A 20,937-nucleotide genomic window follows, 5' to 3' on the forward strand; every position below is an offset into this window, starting at 1 on the left:
TAATTTGAATATAAACTATATGTTTGCTTCAAGGTGATTCAGGTATTTATAAATCTCATACTATAATAAATGATCATAGTAGATGTTCAAACCGAGGTATTGTGTGAATTATATAGATATGCGAGTAGAATTAAATAACCTGTAAGAATGGAGTCTTCTCTGTAAATTAATAGAACACATTTGAGATGCAGTGGTATGATATGGGAAGGCGAAGCTTGTGAGATGTTTGAGATGTTGGAATGATAAAAGATTATAATAATTATGGCTGTTGTGATATATTGAATTAGACTGAATATATAAGTGATGGCTCTCAAATGAATGCGTACGTGATAACGAGCCGAGATGATATAAAGGAAAGAAAGAAAGAAAGAAAGAAAGAAAGAAAGAAATGAGGAGTTCAATGTGTTTTTGTAGCCGCAGAGCTAGACACACAGCTATTGTCATGGTTGACAGATTTACGACGTGAGGACTTGAAGGGTCTGCGAGGAGATTGAGTTGTTTCCAACAAGCTTGGCGTTTACCTCCAAGATCCCTTTCACTTCCCAGTAAAGTATCGATTGCATTCTAATGATATGTTATGAGTAACATTGATAATTTTCTGATTTTGTGAAGGATAAACCTCTCCCCAGTTTTATGCACTAAATTAGCTCGTGATAAGAGTTTAATTTTTTTACCTTGGAACCTGAAGTACTTGAGTTCGACTCATGTAGGAATGAAGAATTTAACCTGATACTATGGCTTGATTAAGCCATATCTTCAAGATGTATTGTGTGCTATATGTTTAATATTTTTTCTATGTAATGTGTTTACATGTTTTATTATCCCCAAAGTGTTTTATGGTGATGGGCTCGATACCAGTATTGGTTGATTTTTCTCTGAATATAATTTGTTAGGTAAACCCAGGATACGCATATGTGTTCAGTGTAATATGTAATTGTCGTGGTCAAATAGACCATGTGCTTGATTTACGGCGATGCAATCTCGTGTTTAAAGGGAAATGTACTTGTGGGAATGTATACATTCCACAACCATGACAATTAACTAAATACATGACCAATGAAAATTAATTAAATACATAATTAATGATGATTAATGATAATTAATCAACAGGATGGATGCCATTTAATATCCATTTTTGATCAGATTACTAAAGTACTAGATGCTATTTAGTATCACTGTTATAGATAAATAAATCCATGTATCAGTGCGTATTAATCAAATGATTTAAGGTATGCCAAGCAACAACTACAACTGTGAATAAACGAAAAGGACGTTAAGGCGTACTATATATAATTATTTCTTCAGTCTTGATTATTTCTTTGTTTATGTATTGTAATATGGCATCATCTCGTGTACCAACCATGTGATTTTATCAGTATAATAAAATGTTTAGCAAATATATTTTAACGAAGATTCTTCTCATTTAATAATATTAGTGTATTCCTATCACATTATAGAGAATCCTACTTTCGTTATATTTTATGTAGTGCCTATTTTCCTTTTCGAACATTCCACTGCCCGTATGCTTTATGAGTTCAGCCAGTGACGCAATGAAAGTAGGGAGGACGAGACTTAAAGCCTGGGAAGTGACTTCTGAAGGTTCTCATCCAATAATTCCACCTATACATCTGTTTGTGAAACCGAATTATGTAATAGCTGCCCTAAATTACCCAGGATGGGTACATTACGTCATGAAGATTATATATAACGGAACTATTCAACCTATCCTCTCTTACTGCAACCTCACCAAGATATACATGGAGAAAACCCTGCAAATGCACAAACAACAAAATGAAAACAAACACAATACTTACCGTAAGGGCAGTAGCACAAATTACGAAGCGTGGAGGCATATATATGAACGAGAAAGGCCACGACCTTACATTAACGTTTGACTGGTTGTCAGGTCAATATTACTAACTATTAAATAACAGACAAGATTAAATTTAAAATAAGGAACTTTTACTTAATAAATTAAATATGAAAATTAAAATATGTAAGTACTGTTAAATATATCTTTTCTTTTTGAAAACCAAAACGCAATTAAAACCAAAGGGAGAAACACTATTTTATAATGAGTTTTAAATTAAGATAAAATGAAGCTGATATCAACATAGGCTTCCTCCAAAAATCAAAGTTGGAAAACTCATAACTGATACCATTAAACAAAACAGTCAATTACGTTAACTTAATGTACAGAAAGATTAAAATAATTTTTAAAACAATTGATTGCAACCAGAAGATTTGAACGATAAACACAAGATAATTACTACATGGAAATTCGTTTAAAAATGAAATAGTCATATGATCATCAGTATGCGGGCCCGCGACTATTATTACTGCTTAAAATTGAAATGCTACACTACCAAACAAATAATAAATCACACGCAAAAGCACACAAAAGGACACACGTACAAAGAAAATAGTGGCTCCAACCCCGAATTAAAGATATATATATATTAACTGCGGGTCGGAGCGTGGAATGTTAGAAGTTTGAATCGTTGTGGTAGGTTAGAGAATCTGAAAAGGGAGATGGATAGGCTAAAGTTAGATGTAGTTGGTATAAGTGAAGTACGTTGGCAGGAAGAACAGGATTTTTGGTCAGGCGACTACCGAATTATCAACACGAAATCAAACCGGGGTAATGCAGGAGTTGGTTTAATAATGAATAAGAAAATAGGGCAGCGGATAAGCTACTACGACCAGCATAGTGAAAGAATTATTGTCGCCAAGATAGACACCAAACCAATGCCCACCACAATAGTGCAGGTCTATATGCCTACTAGTTCAGCGGATGATGAAGAAATTGAAAGAATATATGAGGAGATAGAAGATTTAATACAATATGTCAAAGGTGACGAGAATCTAATTGTGATGGGAGACTGGAACGCAGTGGTAGGCCAAGGAAGAGAAGGTAGCACAGTAGGAGAATTTGGATTGGGACAAAGGAACGAAAGAGGAAGTCGGCTGGTTGAATTCTGCACTGACCATAATTTAGTCCTCGCCAATACTTGGTTTAAACACCACAAACGACGGCTGTATACGTGGACGAGACCTGGAGACACTGGAAGGTATCAAATAGACTTCATTATGATTAGGCAGAGATTCAGAAACCAGGTGTTGGATTGCAAATCTTTCCCAGGAGCAGACGTGGACTCTGACCACAACTTGTTGGTCATGAAATGCCATCTGAAATTGAAGAAATTGAAGAAAGGAAAGAATGCAAAAAGATGGGATCTAGACAAGTTGAAAGAAAAGAGTGTGATGGATTGTTTCAAGGAACATGTTGCACAAGGACTAAATGAAAAGGCCGAAGGAAACACAGTAGAGGAAGAGTGGAGAGTCATGAAAAATGAAGTCAGTAGGGCTGCTGAAGAAATGTTAGGAAGGAAGAAAAGATCAACTAAGAATCAGTGGATAACTCAGGAGATACTAGACCTGATTGATGAACGACGAAAATACAAGAATGCTAGAAATGAAGAGGGCAGAAAAGAATACAAGCGATTAAAGAATGAAGTGGATAGAAAGTGCAAGGTAGCTAAGGAAGAATGGCTGAGGGAGAAGTGCAAGGATGTCGAAGGCTGTATGGTCCTGGGAAAGGTAGATGCTGCATACAGGAAAATCAAGGAAACCTTTGGAGAAAGGAAATCTAGGTGCATGAATATTAAGAGCTCAGATGGAAAACCACTTCTAGGGAAAGAAGACAAAGCAGAAAGATGGCAGGAGCATATCCAACAGTTGTATCAAGGTAACGATGTAGATAATTTCGTTTTGGAACATGAAGAGGCTGTTGATGCTGATGAAATGGGAGACTCAATTTTGAGGTCAGAGTTTGACAGAGCTGTGAGTGACCTAAATAGGAACAAGGCACCTGGAATTGATGATATACCCGCTGAATTACTGACTGCCTTAGGAGAAACCAGCATGGTAAGGTTATTTAATTTAGTGTGCAAGATGTATGAGACAGGAGAAGTCCCATCCGATTTTCGGCAGAATGTTGTTATACCTATTCCTAAGAAAGCCGGTGCTGACAGGTGTGAAAACTACCGCACTATTAGTTTAGTATCTCATGCCTGCAAAATTTTAACACGTATTATTTACAGAAGAGTGGAAAAACAAGTTGAAGCTGAGTTGGGGGAAGATCAATTTGGCTTCAGAAGAAATGTAGGAACACGTGAAGCAATCCTGACTTTACGTCTGATCTTAGAGGATCGAATCAGGAAGGACAAGCCCACGTACATGGCATTCGTAGATCTAGAAAAGGCATTCGATAATGTTGATTGGACCAGGCTATTTATGATTCTGAAGATGATAGGGATCAGATACCGAGAACGAAGAATTATCTACAACCTGTATAAAAATCAGTCTGCAGTGATAAGAATCGAGGGTTTTGAAAAAGAAGCAGCAATCCAGAAAGGAGTGAGGCAAGGCTGCAGTTTGTCCCCTCTCCTTTTCAATGTTTATATAGAACAGACAGTAAAGGAAATCAAAGAGAAATTTGGAAAGGGAATCACAGTCCAAGGAGAGGAAATCAAAACCTTGAGATTTGCCGATGATATTGTTATTTTATCTGAGACTGCAGAAGATCTCGAGAAGTTGCTGAATGGTATGGATGAAGTCTTAGGTAAGGAGTACAAGATGAAAATAAATAAGTCTAAAACAAAAGTAATGGAGTGCAGTCGAACGAAGGCAGGTGATGTAGGAAATATTAGATTAGGAAACGAAGTCTTAAAGGAAGTAGATGAATATTGTTACTTGGGTAGTAAAATAACCGACGATGGCAGAAGTAAGGAGGACATAAAATGCAGACTAGCACAAGCAAGGAAGAGCTTTCTTAAGAAAAGAAATTTGCTCACTTCAAACATTGATATCGGAATTAGAAAGATGTTTTTGAAGACTTTCGTGTGGAGCGTGGCATTGTATGGAAGTGAAACATGGACGATAACTAGCTCAGAAAGAAAGAGAATAGAAGCTTTTGAAATGTGGTGTTACAGAAGAATGCTGAAGGTGAGATGGATAGATCGAATCACGAATGAAGAGATACTGAATCGAATTGGTGAGAGGAGATCGATTTGGCTAAATTTGACGAGAAGAAGAGATAGAATGATAGGACACATCTTAAGACACCCAGGACTTGTTCAGTTGGTTTTTGAAGGAAGTGTAGGTGGCAAGAACGGTAGGGGTAGACCAAGGTATGAATATGACAAACAGATTCGAGCAGATGTAGGATGCAATAGTTACGTAGAAATGAAAAGGTTAGCACAGGATAGGGTGGCATGGAGAGCTGCATCAAACCAGTCTATGGACTGATGACTCAAACAACAACAACATATATTAACTAAACAAGATTGAATATTGTAATAAAACAATAGTGGAAAGCAATCCCAAGTAAATGAATTATATCAAGGGAAAATACTATAAAATTTCCCACATAATAACAGAACACGGAAGCACACAACAGGAGTGACAATTTACCGACGCCAAGCCATCATCCCATAATAATCATCAAAGCCCCAAAATTAATAACGTGTCCACCAGAGAAGAAAAGAGGAGAAGACCCATTACGTAATAATAACACAAGCAAGGAACCCTAACCAATCAGTACCGTAGTATGTGAAAAGAAAACATTAAGAAAATACCATATATTAAGTTAAATATCGACCAGAAAATTTCAATTTTTCACAGACTTGACGTTATTAAAAATAATAATAATTGTATTTATCCAGTAAGTGATAGTCGAAATTATATTAGCATTTGTTAAACAATACGTCTACAGCTTAGATAATTTAGAATAGGGGGGCTTTGGATTACGCTAGGATACGTACATGAGGTGTCATTAATTAAAGTCCCGAACAATGCAAATAACGATCACATCCAATTAATTAGCCGTGAAGTCAATAGCAACACAGTTAAAAGGCAAATACGAACAACAAAGAAAAATTAGGGAGGAAAATCAACACTAAAATAAAATAACGGAATATTAACAATAATAATAATCACGACGATAATAAAAATAAACATCGCAAAGAATGAGTAGGCAAACAAAATACGGACGACAACACAGTAAGTTTAAACAGCTCACACAAAATGCAGCCTCACAGACGCATAACTAGCGATTCCAAATTCCCACATAATTTAGTTACATACTTTCACGAATTTAGTCCATAACCGATACAATAATTTTTTTACCAGACGTTTACAGTTTTTAATTAACGAACCGACGTTTCGAAAGATAATTTATAATTTCCAGTACATACTTGAATAGAATTATCCAATACTAAGACTTACAACACATTTAGAACTGGCCATGCTGTTAACGGTTAACACACACACACACATACACACACACACACACACACACACACACACAGTTTCCTTCTTACACCAATGATAAATTTAAGGTTGGAGCACACAGAGAAGCATTTAAAAAGTAAAGGGATAGCCCTAACGTCCTCGCACTTATCCTCCCGAGTCAGGCTCCATTTCTTTACTCGAAGATGTCTCCTCAAGAGCTCTACTTAACGCAGCCATGTTGAACGGTGGCAGCAAACACACTGTCCTTGCTCACACGAAGCAGGCGGAAGAAGGAAACTCCCAGCATTCAAAGTCCCCACTGCGCAAGCCCGCAGCAATCGAACGATAATCTAGCGAATCAGATTTTTCCAGAAAATAAGTAACAATAGGAGATATAGTTTTTGAATTAAATGTGCATGGTAAATTCCACAATTAGGCAACAGTCCCAAACAATGAACGATAATGTTAGATAACGTCTCGATACACAAGCAGACATGCCAAATAAATAAATAAATACTCATAGATGTTTTCATGTTACAATTCGATTATGCCAAATAAATATTTGTTGACATTTTCACGTCACACTTACGGAATACCATTATGGATACAATCCACAACCAAGGCGTATAATGCAATGAAATTAAGAAGAGTGCAACGACTAATAAACTTTAAAATAGCTAAGGCCTACTATACATGAGGCACTATGTAGCATAATCGAATTAACTCCCATCGTGATAGAACTTGGAGGAATTGTCAGGCACTGTGACGTAACAAAACGGACTGGAGAAATGGTAGTGGGAAAAGAGACTCTGAAACTTGATTTCAGGATGTGTTATAAACAATGGTCTCACCCGGCTCAAACGGTTAAAATAAAGGACGAAATGGTTGACAAACACTACCCATTCCAAATCTATACAGATGGAAGCAAACGTGAGGCTGGAGTTGGATCTGGAATAATTCTGAACAGTCACCATGAACCTCCTCAACAATACCAATTCAAATTACACAATACCTGTTCAAATAATCAAGCAGAACAATACTCAATATTGAAGGCACTGGAGAAATTACAAGACATCAACCACAAAATAGAGCAGCAATTATTTACACTGATAGTAAAAAAAACCGGGACCTACTCACAAACAATGGAAAAAGCAACAATCTCGTAGAAGAGATCAGAAGGAAGATGAGAGACCTACAACCACAAAACTGGGAAATACACTTCTCATGGGTTAAGGCTCATGTCAGCACAGAAGGCAACGAAACTGCTGATTAACTGGCGCAACAAGCAGCCAGCAAGACAGACCTAGAAGTGACTTTCGATCAAATTCCTGATGGTGCAGTAAAAAAGGTATTGGCTGAGAGAAGTTTACAGTTGTGGGAAGATGAGTGGAGAGAAACCTTATTTTAGTATATACGTGTATAAATTCCTTCTGTTTCATTGTTACTTGATTGTAATGTAAAACAACAAAAAAAATATATTTTTGTGCTTCTGACTCGAGTAGACGAAAAAAGAATTTTCGTTACCCTCACTCCTTCTGCTCTCATAAAACGCTCTACACCCCTATTCTCTTCTTTTCAACCCTCCATTTTACAGTTGTAAGAACGACTGGGTTCAGTGGACGATCAACGAATTCGCATGCTCGCTCTGTCGTCACGTGGTGTGCACACATGTCCCTCCAGCGGCGAGTTTAGGGCATCAGCGCTCTTATAGGGACCGCATCACCTTCCTCTGGCAATTGCATTACGGTCCTTTCAGCGGTTTTCATTTTGTATCCTCCGACTCATTTCTTTTTGCATGGCCATCATGGTAAGGATGAAGAAGGCAGGGCGTATGACGTTCTTAACAACCCAACTGGAGTAAGGTTCCAGTGTATGGGACTCTCACCAGCAATGCTTCATTCACGAACACTAAAACGTCCAAACTAAAGCAGCACGACATTTTTCTGGGCGATTCCCAACAAAAGTGTAGCGTTATAGGTATGTTGCTAACTTTTGATTCGGAAGACTTAGGAGACGAGCTGCTCGAGTAAGCAGTATATTGAGAGCTGTCAGTAGAGAGATGGAGAGTAATGTCATTAGAAGACGTTGGCCTATAAGACTGAATGAATTTACAGAAATTAGGAAAGATCAAAATGTGAAGTTAAATTTGGAATTCAGGAGGAAAAACTGGAGCAAAGACTCGTTTGTACGGAGAGAAATAATTTACCAAGGGAGATGTTAGATAAATTTCCAACGTCTATGAAATGATTTAATAACATAATAATAATCATAACAATAATAATGCTTTTAACGGGGAAACATTCATTAGTAAAAAAATTAGGGGTCCCCAAACCACGGAAAACGTAAAATTAAACAATTTCCTAAATTTTACCAAAGGTTGAACGGCTAAAGGGTCTGGTAAGGTTTTAAATTGTGAGTGTCGGAAAGCTCTATCAATCAAAATAAACTAATTTCGAAAATCACTTCGGGCCTAAATCCGGAAAAACAGCCTAAAATCGCTTGTTTCTCTACTTATATTCTTTTTGACTCGAATCCTAGCCAAATTATTTACATAATTCCTTCTGCAGTGCGTTGCTTGGTTCTATAACCTCAGGATTCTTCTGAGTTTTTTGAAAATTTTCCACACCGAATGTGGTTATAAGGGCTTAACTGAAACTCTGCATTGACTCATATCAGCACTCGTAGTGGTACAAAAAGGCAAACTGCTAATCTAATCGACCAGATAACGATGATTAAGAAAATGGTTGTAATTTTGGGGAATAAATAAAGAATATATTTTCTTAATTTATTATATCTTGTTTAACTTAAATTCGTAGATCATATTCCTAGGATGTTTTGGACATTGAGCCGCTTGCCCGAAGGGATAAACTGTGGAGTTTATTTTACGTCCCGCTTTTTTTACGGTTTTCGGAGACGCCAAGGCAGCAAAATTTTGTCCCGCAGGATTTATTTTACGTGCCAGTAGCGTGACGTACTTAAGCACCTTCAAATACTTCCGGGCTGAGCCAGGATCGAACCTGCCAAGTTGGGGTCAGAAAGCCAGCGCCTCAACCGTCTGAGCCCAGCCCAGCTTGAATAAAAGACTGGGTTATGAACTGATAGGAAATCTGTTACCTGGGCGACAGACTTAAACGCAGATCACAGAAGTGATGATGAAATGTGAATTGGAACAAATAAAAAGTTTGAACTGACGAAGCGAATAGTTTATTCGTGACTGTTCTGGCTGCTGCCGATGTCCATTTATGGTATGATTGATATCCACTACAATCCTCCTTATTAGGAATATAACTCTTCTGATACTTACTATCTTATCTCAGCACTAAGTCTAAACTGATAGCTGACGCATTTATCATTTATGTGATCAGATATGAATCTTCTTATATATATTTAATGAGGGAATGTCAGCTCTTCATATCACTTACTGTTAAACATGGCTCCTTCGTGTGCAGTGGGTGTGTGTTGTTTGTTTCTGGTGTTGAGTATTCGGTTAGCACGATCAGATACACCAAGGCCGGCAATGACACTGGTTAAGACTCAGAATTCCAGTAGTGAACTTCTGAAACTTTTCCCAAGGATACGCGAATCGTCCTTCTTCCACATACAGAAGAATATTCCAGGTCTGAGTAGACCGTGCAGTGTCCACTGGGAGGCCTACACAAACTCTTTACTCTCAAACCAGCCAGCCCAATGGGCTCTTTCCAGTAAGTACTAATATTTTTCTAGTTTTTATTTAATTTTACTAGGCAAATATTTCCTGCTTGTTGGCCTTGAAAAACTATGACAGTGTTGCAGGACACTGGAGGAAAGGATACTCCTTTTAAATACCTCACAGCAGACCCCTCCTGGAGTCAAAATGCCTGTCATTCTATGTACTCAACAATAATAATCATACCGAGCTCGATAGCTGCAGTCGCTTAAGTGCGGCCAGTATCCAGTATTCGGGAGACAGTAGGTAACCCCACTGTCGGCAGCCCTGAAAATGGTTTTTCGTGGTTTTCCATTTTCACACCAGGGAAATGCTGGGGCCGTACCTTAATTAAAGGCCACGGCCGCTTCCTTCCCACTCCTAGCCCTTTCCTGTCCAATCGTCGCCATAAGACGTATCCATGTCGGTGCGACGTAAAGCAAATAGCAAAAAAATAAATTTAAAAAAAATGATATTATCATCACTTCTCCAGCTACAAGCGGGTTGGGATGTTAACGGCACCTTTCCACCTTCCGCGGCCCATCCCCCAGTGCTGCACCTCACCTGTATTCCAATTCTGCTTCCCTTTATTGTACTGTCCTTTAATGAGTCCAGCCACCTAAGTCTGAGACTACCTCCGGTTCTACTTCCTTCAACATTCGCCCTAACCATCCACTTTGGTATCCTTCCCTTTTCCATCCCCTTAACAAGTCAATACTACGTCAGCTAACCCTTTGAGTACTAAATTATCAATACATACATACATACATTATCATTATAGACTGTTATGCCTTTCAGCGTTCAGTCTGCAAGCCTCTAAATGTCGCCACAATCCTCGATTTGCAACTAGTGTTGTGGCTTCATTTAGTTCTATACCTCTTATCTTTAAATCGTTAGAAACCGAGTCTAACCATCGTCGTCTTGGTCTCCCTCTACTTCTCTTACCCTCCATAAGAGAGTCCATTATTCTCCTAGGTAACCTATCCTCCTACATTCACTTCACATGACCCCACCACCGAAGCCGGTTTATGCGTACAGCTTCATCCATCGAGTTCATTCCTAAATTAGCCTTTATCTCCTCATTCCGAGTACCCTCCTGCCATTGTTCCCACCTGTTTGTACCAGCAATCATTCTTGCTACTTTCATGTCTGTTACTTCTAACTTATGAATAAGGTATCCTGAGTCCACCCAGCTTTCGCTCCAGTAAAGCAAAGTTGGTCTGGAAACAGACCGATGTAAAGATAGTTTCGTCTGGGAGCTGACTTCCTTCTCACAGAATACTGATGATCGCAACTGCGAGCTCACTGCATTAGCTTTACTACATCGTTATTCAATCTCACTTACTATATTACCATCCTGGGAGAACACACAACCTAAATACTTGAAATTATCGACCTGTTCTAGCTTTGTATCACCAATCTGACATTCAATTCTGTTGAATTTCTTACCTACTGACATTAATTTAGTCTTCGAGAGGCTAATTTTCATACCATATTCAAACAACTATTTGTTTCGCTCTGTTTCTTTCATCTACGTACAAATCCCTGTCTGCCTCGGCCCTTGTTTGGAGCCATTTCTGATAAGCCTTCTTTTTACGTTTACAGGCTGCACTCACTTCATCATTCCACCAAGATGTTCGCCTTTTCCCATCTTTACACACAGTTGTTCCTAGGCATTCCCTTGCTGTTTCTACTACAGCATCCCTGTATGCCACCCATTCACTTTCTATATCCTGATCCTGCTTACTGTCTACTGTTCGAAACTTCTCACTAATCATATCCATGTACTTCTGTCTAATTTCCTCGTCCTGGAGATTTTCTACCCTTATTCGTTTGCAGACAGATTTCACTTTCTCTACCCTTGGCCTAGAGATACTTAGTTCACTACAGATCAGATAGTGGTCTGTATCATCGAAAAATCCGCGAAAAACTCGTACATTCCTAACAGATTTCCTGAATTCAAAGTCTGTTAAGATATAGTCTATTATGGATCTGGTACCCCTAGCCTCCCATGTGTAGCGGTGAATAGCCTTATGCTTGAAGAATGTATTCATAACAGCTAAACCCATACTAGCATAGAAGTCCAGCAAACGCTTCCCATTCCCATTAGCTTCCACATCTTCCCCACATTTACCAATCACCCTTTCGTATCCTTCAGTTCTCTTCCCAACTCTCGCATTGAAATCGCCCATTAGCACTATTCTATCCTTGCTGTTGACCCTGACCACGATGTCACTCAATGCTTCATAAAACTTGTCAACTTCATCCTTATCTGCACCCTCACATGGTGAATACACGGATACAATTCTTGTCATAATTCCCCCCACTGACAAATCTACCCACATCATTCGCTCATTTACGTGCCTAACAGAAACTATGATGCGTGCAATGGTATTCCTGATAAATAGCCCTACCCCAGACTCTGCCCTTCCCTTTCTAACACCCGTCAAGTACACTTTATAATCTCCTATCTCTTCCTCATTATCTCTCCTTACCCGAATATCACTTACTCCTAGCACATCTAGATGCATCCTCTTTGCTGACTCAGCCAGTTCTACCTTCTTTCTTCCATAAGCCCCATTAATATTGACAGCTCCCCATCGAATTCCATTTCGTTCGCCAAGTTGTTTCCAAGGAGTCCCTCGCCTGTCAAATGGGAGTGGGACTCCATTACTCCCATAGGTCCGAGGCTTGCTCAAAGTGTTCTGAGCTCGGTAAATTCATGAAGCAGGATGCTGCCCTACTTGCACATAGTCCAAGTGAGGATCTCTCCTCTAACGGGTTATGGACCACTGGTGAATTGTATAGTCCTAGCCACCTGAGCACCAGGAGGGCCACGACTCAGAATATGTCCGAGATGCCCACTCCCATTCCATAGCAACTGGTATCCCGACTCTCGGGACCACTTACTAGGCCACTCAGCCGTTGCCCATGGTTCACGAACTAGGACGTGACTACAGTAACCCACAAACATGAACTAAAATAATACGAATGTAATTTGGAAACGAAATACTGACAATAAGCAAACCCTAAAAATGTATGAAAATGGCCGGCCACTGTTAATAATTTTTGTTTTCACTATAAGAAGGTAATGAAGAACTAGTGTTTAATGATTGTTTTACTACGCTTTCGCTACCAATATTAAAGCATTTAAACCCCTAACTTGGTTGCGTAACCAATAATACACTCGCGCGGAAATCTAAAATAAGAATCAACACAAAGCGTTGGTAAGATTGAGCAAGCACGAGGCAAAGGGAATGAGAACGTATGTGCGATTGCAGGGAGTCAAGCTGCCGAATCGTTGGAAACAGATCCAACGCCTTGGCGAAGTGGCAGACAGTTCCGGACGGTGTTGTGAGTAACCACAGTATACGGAGCTGAACAGTGAAACATAATGAGATAAAACACACTATAATGCAATATTACATTTAAAACCAGAAATAAAATAATTTATTTTTATTTCGATTTTATTCGGGCATTGACACACATCTTACAAACCCTGAAGAAATGCCACTGGACTCAGATGTTTGAGGCGCTGGCCTTCTGACCCCAACTTGGCAGGTTCGATCCTGGCTCAGTCCGGTGGTACTTGAAAGCGCTCAAATATGTCAGCCTGGTGTCGGTAGATTTACTGGCACTTAAGGGAACACCTGCGGGGCTAAATGTCGGCAACTCGGCACCTCCGAAAACAATTAAAGTGGTAAGTGGGATGTTAAGAAAATAACATGATTGATTGATTGATTGATTGATTGATTGATTGATTGATTGATTGATTGATTGATTGATTGATTGATTGATTGATTGATTGATTGATTGATTGATTGATTGATTGATTGATTGATTGATACACCCTCATCAATTATTGCGAGAACACGGGGCTGCCCTCCCGGAATGACCTGACGTTGATGACAGAATGCAGCAAATCGAGCACCCTTAATCCCTTTGACAGTACAACAAAACACATCCACAGTGAGAGTAAAGATATAGCAAAAACACTGACTGAATAATCTGTGACTCACAAATTCTATTTTATTTATTACAGTGTTCGATTCATCAACTAAAATACCTGAAGGCATTCTCGCAGCTACCTTGACGCATCTTGGAAATTTTGATGAGTGCATTAATGTACGTGACGTAGAAACAAGTGAAGGAGTCTTCCACGGTCAGCACTGCCTCGCAGTTATTAATGTTCAGTCTACTGCGGTAAGTGTTTACTCTAAATTCTATGCTCTTGATTGCTTCCTGCAGGAGCACTATCGGCTTTACTGTAGTACCTCTTTTAGAGTGGAGACACCGCTAACAAAGCAGGGTCAGGTCTCAACTTACCAAGCGAATTAGCTACGCGTTTAGAGGCGTGAAGCTGTGTGTTTTCATTCGTGAGATAGTTGGTTCGAACCCCACTGTCGGCGGTTCTGAACATGGTTTTCAACGGTTTCCCATCTAGCCCTTTCCCTTCCCATTGTCGCCGTAAGACCTATCCGTATCGGTGCGACGTAAAGCAACTTGTAAGAAAAATCTCAGCTTTTAGACTGAACACAGAATTAACTCACTCAACCAAGGAACTCAAGATTAATATCAAATATTGGATATCGTTGCTGCTGTGACGATGCTCTTCCCATCCATAAGTTCTCTTAATACTGGTCACGCATTCCCGCCACATGTTGGTATGGAGTCCATCAGAACAATTTTCGTTGACTTCATTTCCCTATGCTCGTATGTAAAGGAGAGTGAACCTTACTGTGAACTACGAATGCATCTTTGCATCACGTATTTACCCACTCCTAGAATACGATGTTCTTAAGGTCTCTCTCCTTTAAAATGTAGCATAGGAAAATGAATTGTAATACGAGGATAATAATAATGATAAGGCAAAGCAAAGCAAAGCAAAGTCACCTCCGTACAGGCCATGAAGGCCCTTGGAGGAGTGGAAGGGGAAGGCTTCCACAATCGTTAACCTCGGCACGTGATGGGAGAGAGTGGTTAGCACTACGCCTGGCCGCCTTTGCCCCAGGAATTACCCTGGTACTCATTTTTGGTGTAGGCTGAGTGAACCTGAGGGCCATATGCACCTCCGCAAGTAGAAATCTCGTTTCTTAAATTTTACTATTTCTGACGGGGATTCGAACCCACGTCCTTCCGGGCGAACCGAGCACGCGTTTACCGCCTCGGCCAGGCAGCTCCTAATAATGATCAGGGGAACATTAAAATTAGAAAACTTCAAAGTAAAATACAGCATGTCATTGACCTAGCTAGGGCGGGGTGTGTACCGTGGTGAAAGGTCAACGGACTGGCTATCCAGCTGGATTCTCGCCAATGTGACAGCAACGGGTTTTCAGCACCTTGCGTTCTGTGCTAGAATGGGGAGAAAATATAACTTCATTAAGATAAGTTCCAGTTTTCAATTACTAAGTATTCGTATTTAAATAAACCGCAAAACTACCAGAAGATCCAAAGAACTGTTTCCACTAGAAAAGAAAGCACAACCTCTGGCGGGATTCCAACTGTGTTCAAGTTGTTATTGATCGCCGAATCGTATTTTAAAATTAAAATAGCCACAAATCTCCAGAAACCCTACAACACTTTCCCAATGTCCGCAAACTGGCAGCCAGAACTATTGGGAAAACTAACCGTAATTACATGAACTAAGCACTTTCAAATAATGAAGGATGACTTCAGAAATCACAACAGTCGAGTTTCTTTTATAAAACTTTCGCGAACAGAATTGAAGTTTACGTACCGCAAAATTTGACCTTCAAGAAACAAGACGGAAGCTTACACTCACTAACCAAGAAAAGTGTGAAAAACTAACACGTTATTTTCTGACCTCCTCAATTGCCCTCAGCTACCTGAGCGATTCATACACACAGTCCCAGAACACATAAGACCCGAGGCCGAATCACCGATGCAAGAAGAAATCCATCACAAAACCAAAAAAGCTCAAGAACGGAAAGACATCAGCAGAAGACGGAATCATCGCAGAACTATTGAAACATTTAGGACCACGATCACTACAGGAAATCGCACAGATCATTCAAGACATTTGGCGAAATGAAAAATTACCGGACGAAAGGAAATGCACACTCATACACCCACTCCACAAAAGGAGATAAATTTGATGTAAGTAAATACAGAGGAATTTCCATCTCACCCCTCGCTTATAGAATCCTCTCCGTCTGTCTTTTATAACGTACGCAAGAACAACTAGAGCCCCTCATCGGTAAATATAAAGATGGATTCAGACCAAGCAGATCAGCCGTCGATCAAATCCTCAATCTGAAATCCACCTTGAAACCGAGCCACGCGAAACCTCCCAACAATCTCTACATTTGTTGAATTCCGGAAGGCTTATGACTCCATTGATCGACAATCTCTTTTTAATATACTCGAAGTAAACAAACTCAATCCAAACACAAGACGACTCATCCAACAAACTCTGACACAATTTCCAAGGTCAAATTCATTAGAGAGATCTCTCAACACTTTGCCATTAAAATAGGTGGCCGGCAGGGCTCGAAATTTCTCGATGCTCTTCAATATCGTCCTTGATAAGGTAATCTAAGAATGGGAATACGAATTGAAGTCTCACCATCTGTAAACCTGTCATGTTAGGAAGAAAACGGAATAATATCAACGTTACTTGCTTAGCTTTTGCTGATGATTTGGCAATCCTCTCCGGAGATGAGCAGACGGCGCTTGACTAGATCGAAATCGTCCAAGAAGGATCCAGGAAATTTTGTTTACAAATCTTGGTAACCAAATACGCCACAACCAAACAAGGTTAATCATTTCAAATATTTACATGAACTCATTGAACCTACAGGTACAGAAAGAATGGCACAAAAGCACGTGAATTCAAAATGGGGAAAGCAAATAGGAAAACCGCGAACATCTACAACAAAATTTGCATGAGTATTAACACAAAAATTCGACATTGCACGAGGTCGTCAAACCTGAAATACTCTATGCCAGCGATACCTTAAACCTCAATTTCTAAAGGGGATCTCGAAAATATCAAGAAAGCTTGAAAGGATCACACAAGATCACAGAAAAGTACTCAAATATTGAAACAGATTTCCGTAAACGACGATTGACATTTTATGGACACATTATGAGGCTAGATGACAACGGACTAACAAAGAAAATATTGATGTACTCACAAACATTAAGGACGGCAACGGTGTGGATCAAACAAGTCCAAACTGATCTCAATAAGTCCAGCATCACACATACAGATATCGAATACCGCAAAACTTTCAGACGTAAGATCTACACTTGGGAAGTTGCTTCAGAAGATAAGCCCAGCAAATCTAGGAGAAAATTGACTGACGAACGCGAGCTAAACATAGCGACAACATGAAAGAATAACAAAGAATCATAATGTTTTCATGTGATCCGTTATGGGTCAAAATAAACTAAATAAATAAACATAATTTTTTATACATATCTAAAAATTTGAATGCGATTTGATAGAATCTGATGATGTTCTTTTAAGAGCGAAGTTGTTTATTTTTCAGGTATAACATTGTTACCATTTGTTTTATTGTTAGCTAGTTTATAAATTGATTACAAATATTACTTTCGGCAGAATGAAGAAAATATTTAATATGGTGTAAAGTAAATGTTATTTTCTATGATGTAATAGGTAATTAGTTGCTTTTTTAATATTTTGTTCCTATATTTTACAAAAAAAAAAACTGTCCGAGTATTTACTAAGGACAAGTAAAATTTTAACTCACGATATCATACGAATCGATGCAGTTCGAGTCATTCAGATTGTTACACGATACGTGACTTTGCATAAAGACTGTACTGCAACCAATTCCCGGGCAAATAAATCCGTGTGCTTGATAAACAGTGAATGTAGAGGAGTTGATCATAATGTCGGGAGACGTGAGTGCCCTAAGAGCCGTTGCGGACCTAATCCCACAAGATGGTATACACTCTAGACATTATGTTACTGAGACAGAAACCCTACACAACGCTACACCACTGACTACGTTCACCAGCGACGGCCGGTCCGGATGACACAGGGAGTGTTCGTTACATGTGTTTAAAATTCTACAGTACGGATGACGCACACTGGCGTTCTGTTACTACCATACACTTTTCGGAAACAACAGTCGATGTAGTTACTGTAGTTTCAACAAAATGCTCTGTTACCCAGATTTGCAGCCTTTGCATCTGATGGCGACGTTCTCTGATTACCGAAACTCTGCGGGAAAAAGATCTGTTTTGGGGGAGATCCATGTGATCACAGGAGGCGGCAGCATTCGATGAATCGATAAGATTGCCTTTCCAGACAACAAGGGAGGAGTAACCAATCAGACGACGAGAAGAGTGACACACTTAAACCACCAGCTGAAGTGCACTTTGAGATGCGTGGCAAATGCAAGGCTACGATACCTTATCGTAAGGAGAATTATCGACTGGCTGATATCTCAGTCACTTTTCTCATGGTTGGAGATAGTGGGGTCCACTCGTAATCTTTTCGTCCAGTTCTGCCGACAACTTGGTCTGGGCAGAGAACTAATCAATGAGCATTCGATCAAATCGCTGAGAGGTTCTATCACCATATTCCGAAAACACTTATGCTGTACATTTCCTTGGGCAGCCATAAACATTGAATTCATCATCTAAGTTCATTTCTTTATTTTTTGCTTCTTATGCTAACGTATTGTTTTTATAATATGTTACTGTAATATTAAACCCTCGCATGTTTGTTCAGTCTTAGTTGTTGAGGGAGTACACCATTAAATTATACGGCATACAGTCGTCTGCTCTTGTTTCCTGGGGCATCAGTCCGTAGACCGGCTTGATGCAGCCGTCCATTCCATCGTATCCTGCGCCAGTCTTTTCATTCCACGTGCCTACTACATCGTACGTTTGCTCTAAACCGCCTGTCATATTCATACCTTGGTCTTTCGCTACGTTTCTTACCGCCCAAACTCCCCTCAAAACCCAACTGAACAAGCGAGGGTGTCTTAAGGTGTGTCCGATAATTCTATCTCTTCTTCTCGTCAAATTTGTCCAAATCGGTCTCTTGTCGCCAATTCGATTCAGTATCCCTTCATTCGTAATTATATCTACTCATCTCACCTTCAGCATTGTTCTGTAACGCCGCACTTCAAAAGCTTCTCTTCTATTTCTCACTGAGCAAGTTATCGCCCATGTCTCACTTCCATATCTTGCTACGCTACAGCCGAAAGTCTTCAAGAACCCCTTTCAAATTCTCACGATAATATTCGAAGTGATCAAATTTCTTTCCTTAAGAATGGCCTTCCTTGCTTGTGTTAGTCTGCATTTCATGTCCTCCTTACTTCTGCCACCGTTAGTTATTTTACCGTCCAAGTAACAATATTCACCTAGGTCGTTTAAGACTTCATTCCCTAATCTAATTTTTCCTGCATCAACTCACTTCGTTCGACTGCAGTCCATTTCTTTAGTTTTCGGCTTATTTATTTACATCTTGAACTCCTTTCCTAAGACTGTGTCGGTATCATTCAGAAATTTCTCCAGATCATCTCCAGTCTCAGAACAAATAACAATATCATCGGCAAATCTCAGCATTTTGATTTCCTTTCCTTGGATTGTGATTCAGTTTCTAAATTCATCTTTGATTTCCTGTACCGCCTGTTCTATAAAAACATTTAAAGGGGGATGGGGTACAGACTGCAGCCTTGCCTCACTACTTTCTAGATTGCTACTTCTTTTCCAAAGCCCTTAATTCTTATCACTGCAGACTGATTTTTATACAGATTGTAGATAATTCTTCTGTCTCGTTGCCTGACCCCGCTCATCTTGATAATCCCAAATAACTTGGTGCAATCAACTTTATCAAATTTCTTTAGTACATCTACGAAAGTCACGTACGTGAGCTTGTCCTTCTTAATATGATTCTCTAAGATCAGACGTAAAGTCAGGATTGCTTCACATGTTCCTACTTTTCTTCTGAGGGCAAATTGATATTTTCCTAACTCAGTTCCACTTGCCTTTCCATTCTTCTGTAAATACCACGTGCTAAAATGTCGCAGGCATGAGATACTATACTAATGATGCAGTAGTTTTCACACTTGTCAGCACCGGTTTCCTTGGGAAAAGGTAAAACAACATTCTGCCGAAAATCGGATGACACTTCTCCTGTCTCATACACCTTACACACTAAATGGAATAACCTCGCCATGCTGGTTTCTCTTAATGCAGTCAGTAATCCAGAGCGAATGTCATCAATTCCAAGAGCCTTGTTCCTATTTAGGTCTCAGAAAGCTCTGTCGAATTCCGCCTACAAAATTGTGTCTCCAGTTTCATCAGCAACGACTGCCTCTTTTGTTTCCAGAACCACATCGCCTATGTCTTTACCGCGATAGAACTGTGGGATATGTTCCTACCATCTTTATGCCTTGCCTACTTTCCGTAGTAGTAGTTCGCCATATGTGCTCTCCAGGCGACACTCCGGAGATATAAAGATATTTTACGTAAGGCATGGATTTTCACGAAAAGTCTTGGGAATGTCACACACATAAAAGTAGGAATATCACGAACATTTCTTTTATATACAATTAACAATTTTTCCAATTATTTTGATATGTTTACTTCCATTTGTTTCATGAAATTCAATTAACATGTTAATTGTAATTCGCAATTAGGTAGATAATACTTCTCTTAAAGCACTTGTTATCGACTTTTCTGTACATAATTTATATAAGGATGTATATTGAACGTAAGTTTGTGTAATTTTTACGTTTTAAAATTTTTTGACTAAAAATCCCTACTTGAAAAATTCTGCAATCGAAAGTTTTATACGCAGGTTTCTTAATATAGTTGTGATAAATATACCATACAAATTTTGTTACATTTTGTAAAATATTTTGGGAGAAAATTTGGATTTTAATGTAAAATTAAAATTTGCAAACAAAGCATTATTACAGTGATAAATTGTTTGAATTCAGCGGAAGAACTTC

At 39.2% G+C, this 20,937-nt stretch overlaps 1 protein-coding gene across 1 annotated transcript in view; it reads left to right on the forward strand.

Moving 5' to 3' along the window:
- Nucleotides 1–9,725: 9,725 nt before the first annotated feature.
- Nucleotides 9,726–20,937, forward strand: part of LOC136866982 (nose resistant to fluoxetine protein 6) — a 158,023-nt gene continuing 146,811 nt past the window's right edge. Inside the window, exons 1-2 of the mRNA XM_067144076.2 lie at nucleotides 9,726–9,995; nucleotides 14,022–14,182. Coding sequence (XP_067000177.2) covers nucleotides 9,812–9,995; nucleotides 14,022–14,182 — 345 coding nt within the window. The 5' untranslated portion in view covers nucleotides 9,726–9,811. The remainder of the gene's footprint in view (nucleotides 9,996–14,021; nucleotides 14,183–20,937) is intronic.

Source organism: Anabrus simplex, chromosome 3, assembly GCF_040414725.1.
Source record: "Anabrus simplex isolate iqAnaSimp1 chromosome 3, ASM4041472v1, whole genome shotgun sequence".
NCBI lineage: Eukaryota > Metazoa > Arthropoda > Insecta > Orthoptera > Tettigoniidae > Anabrus > Anabrus simplex.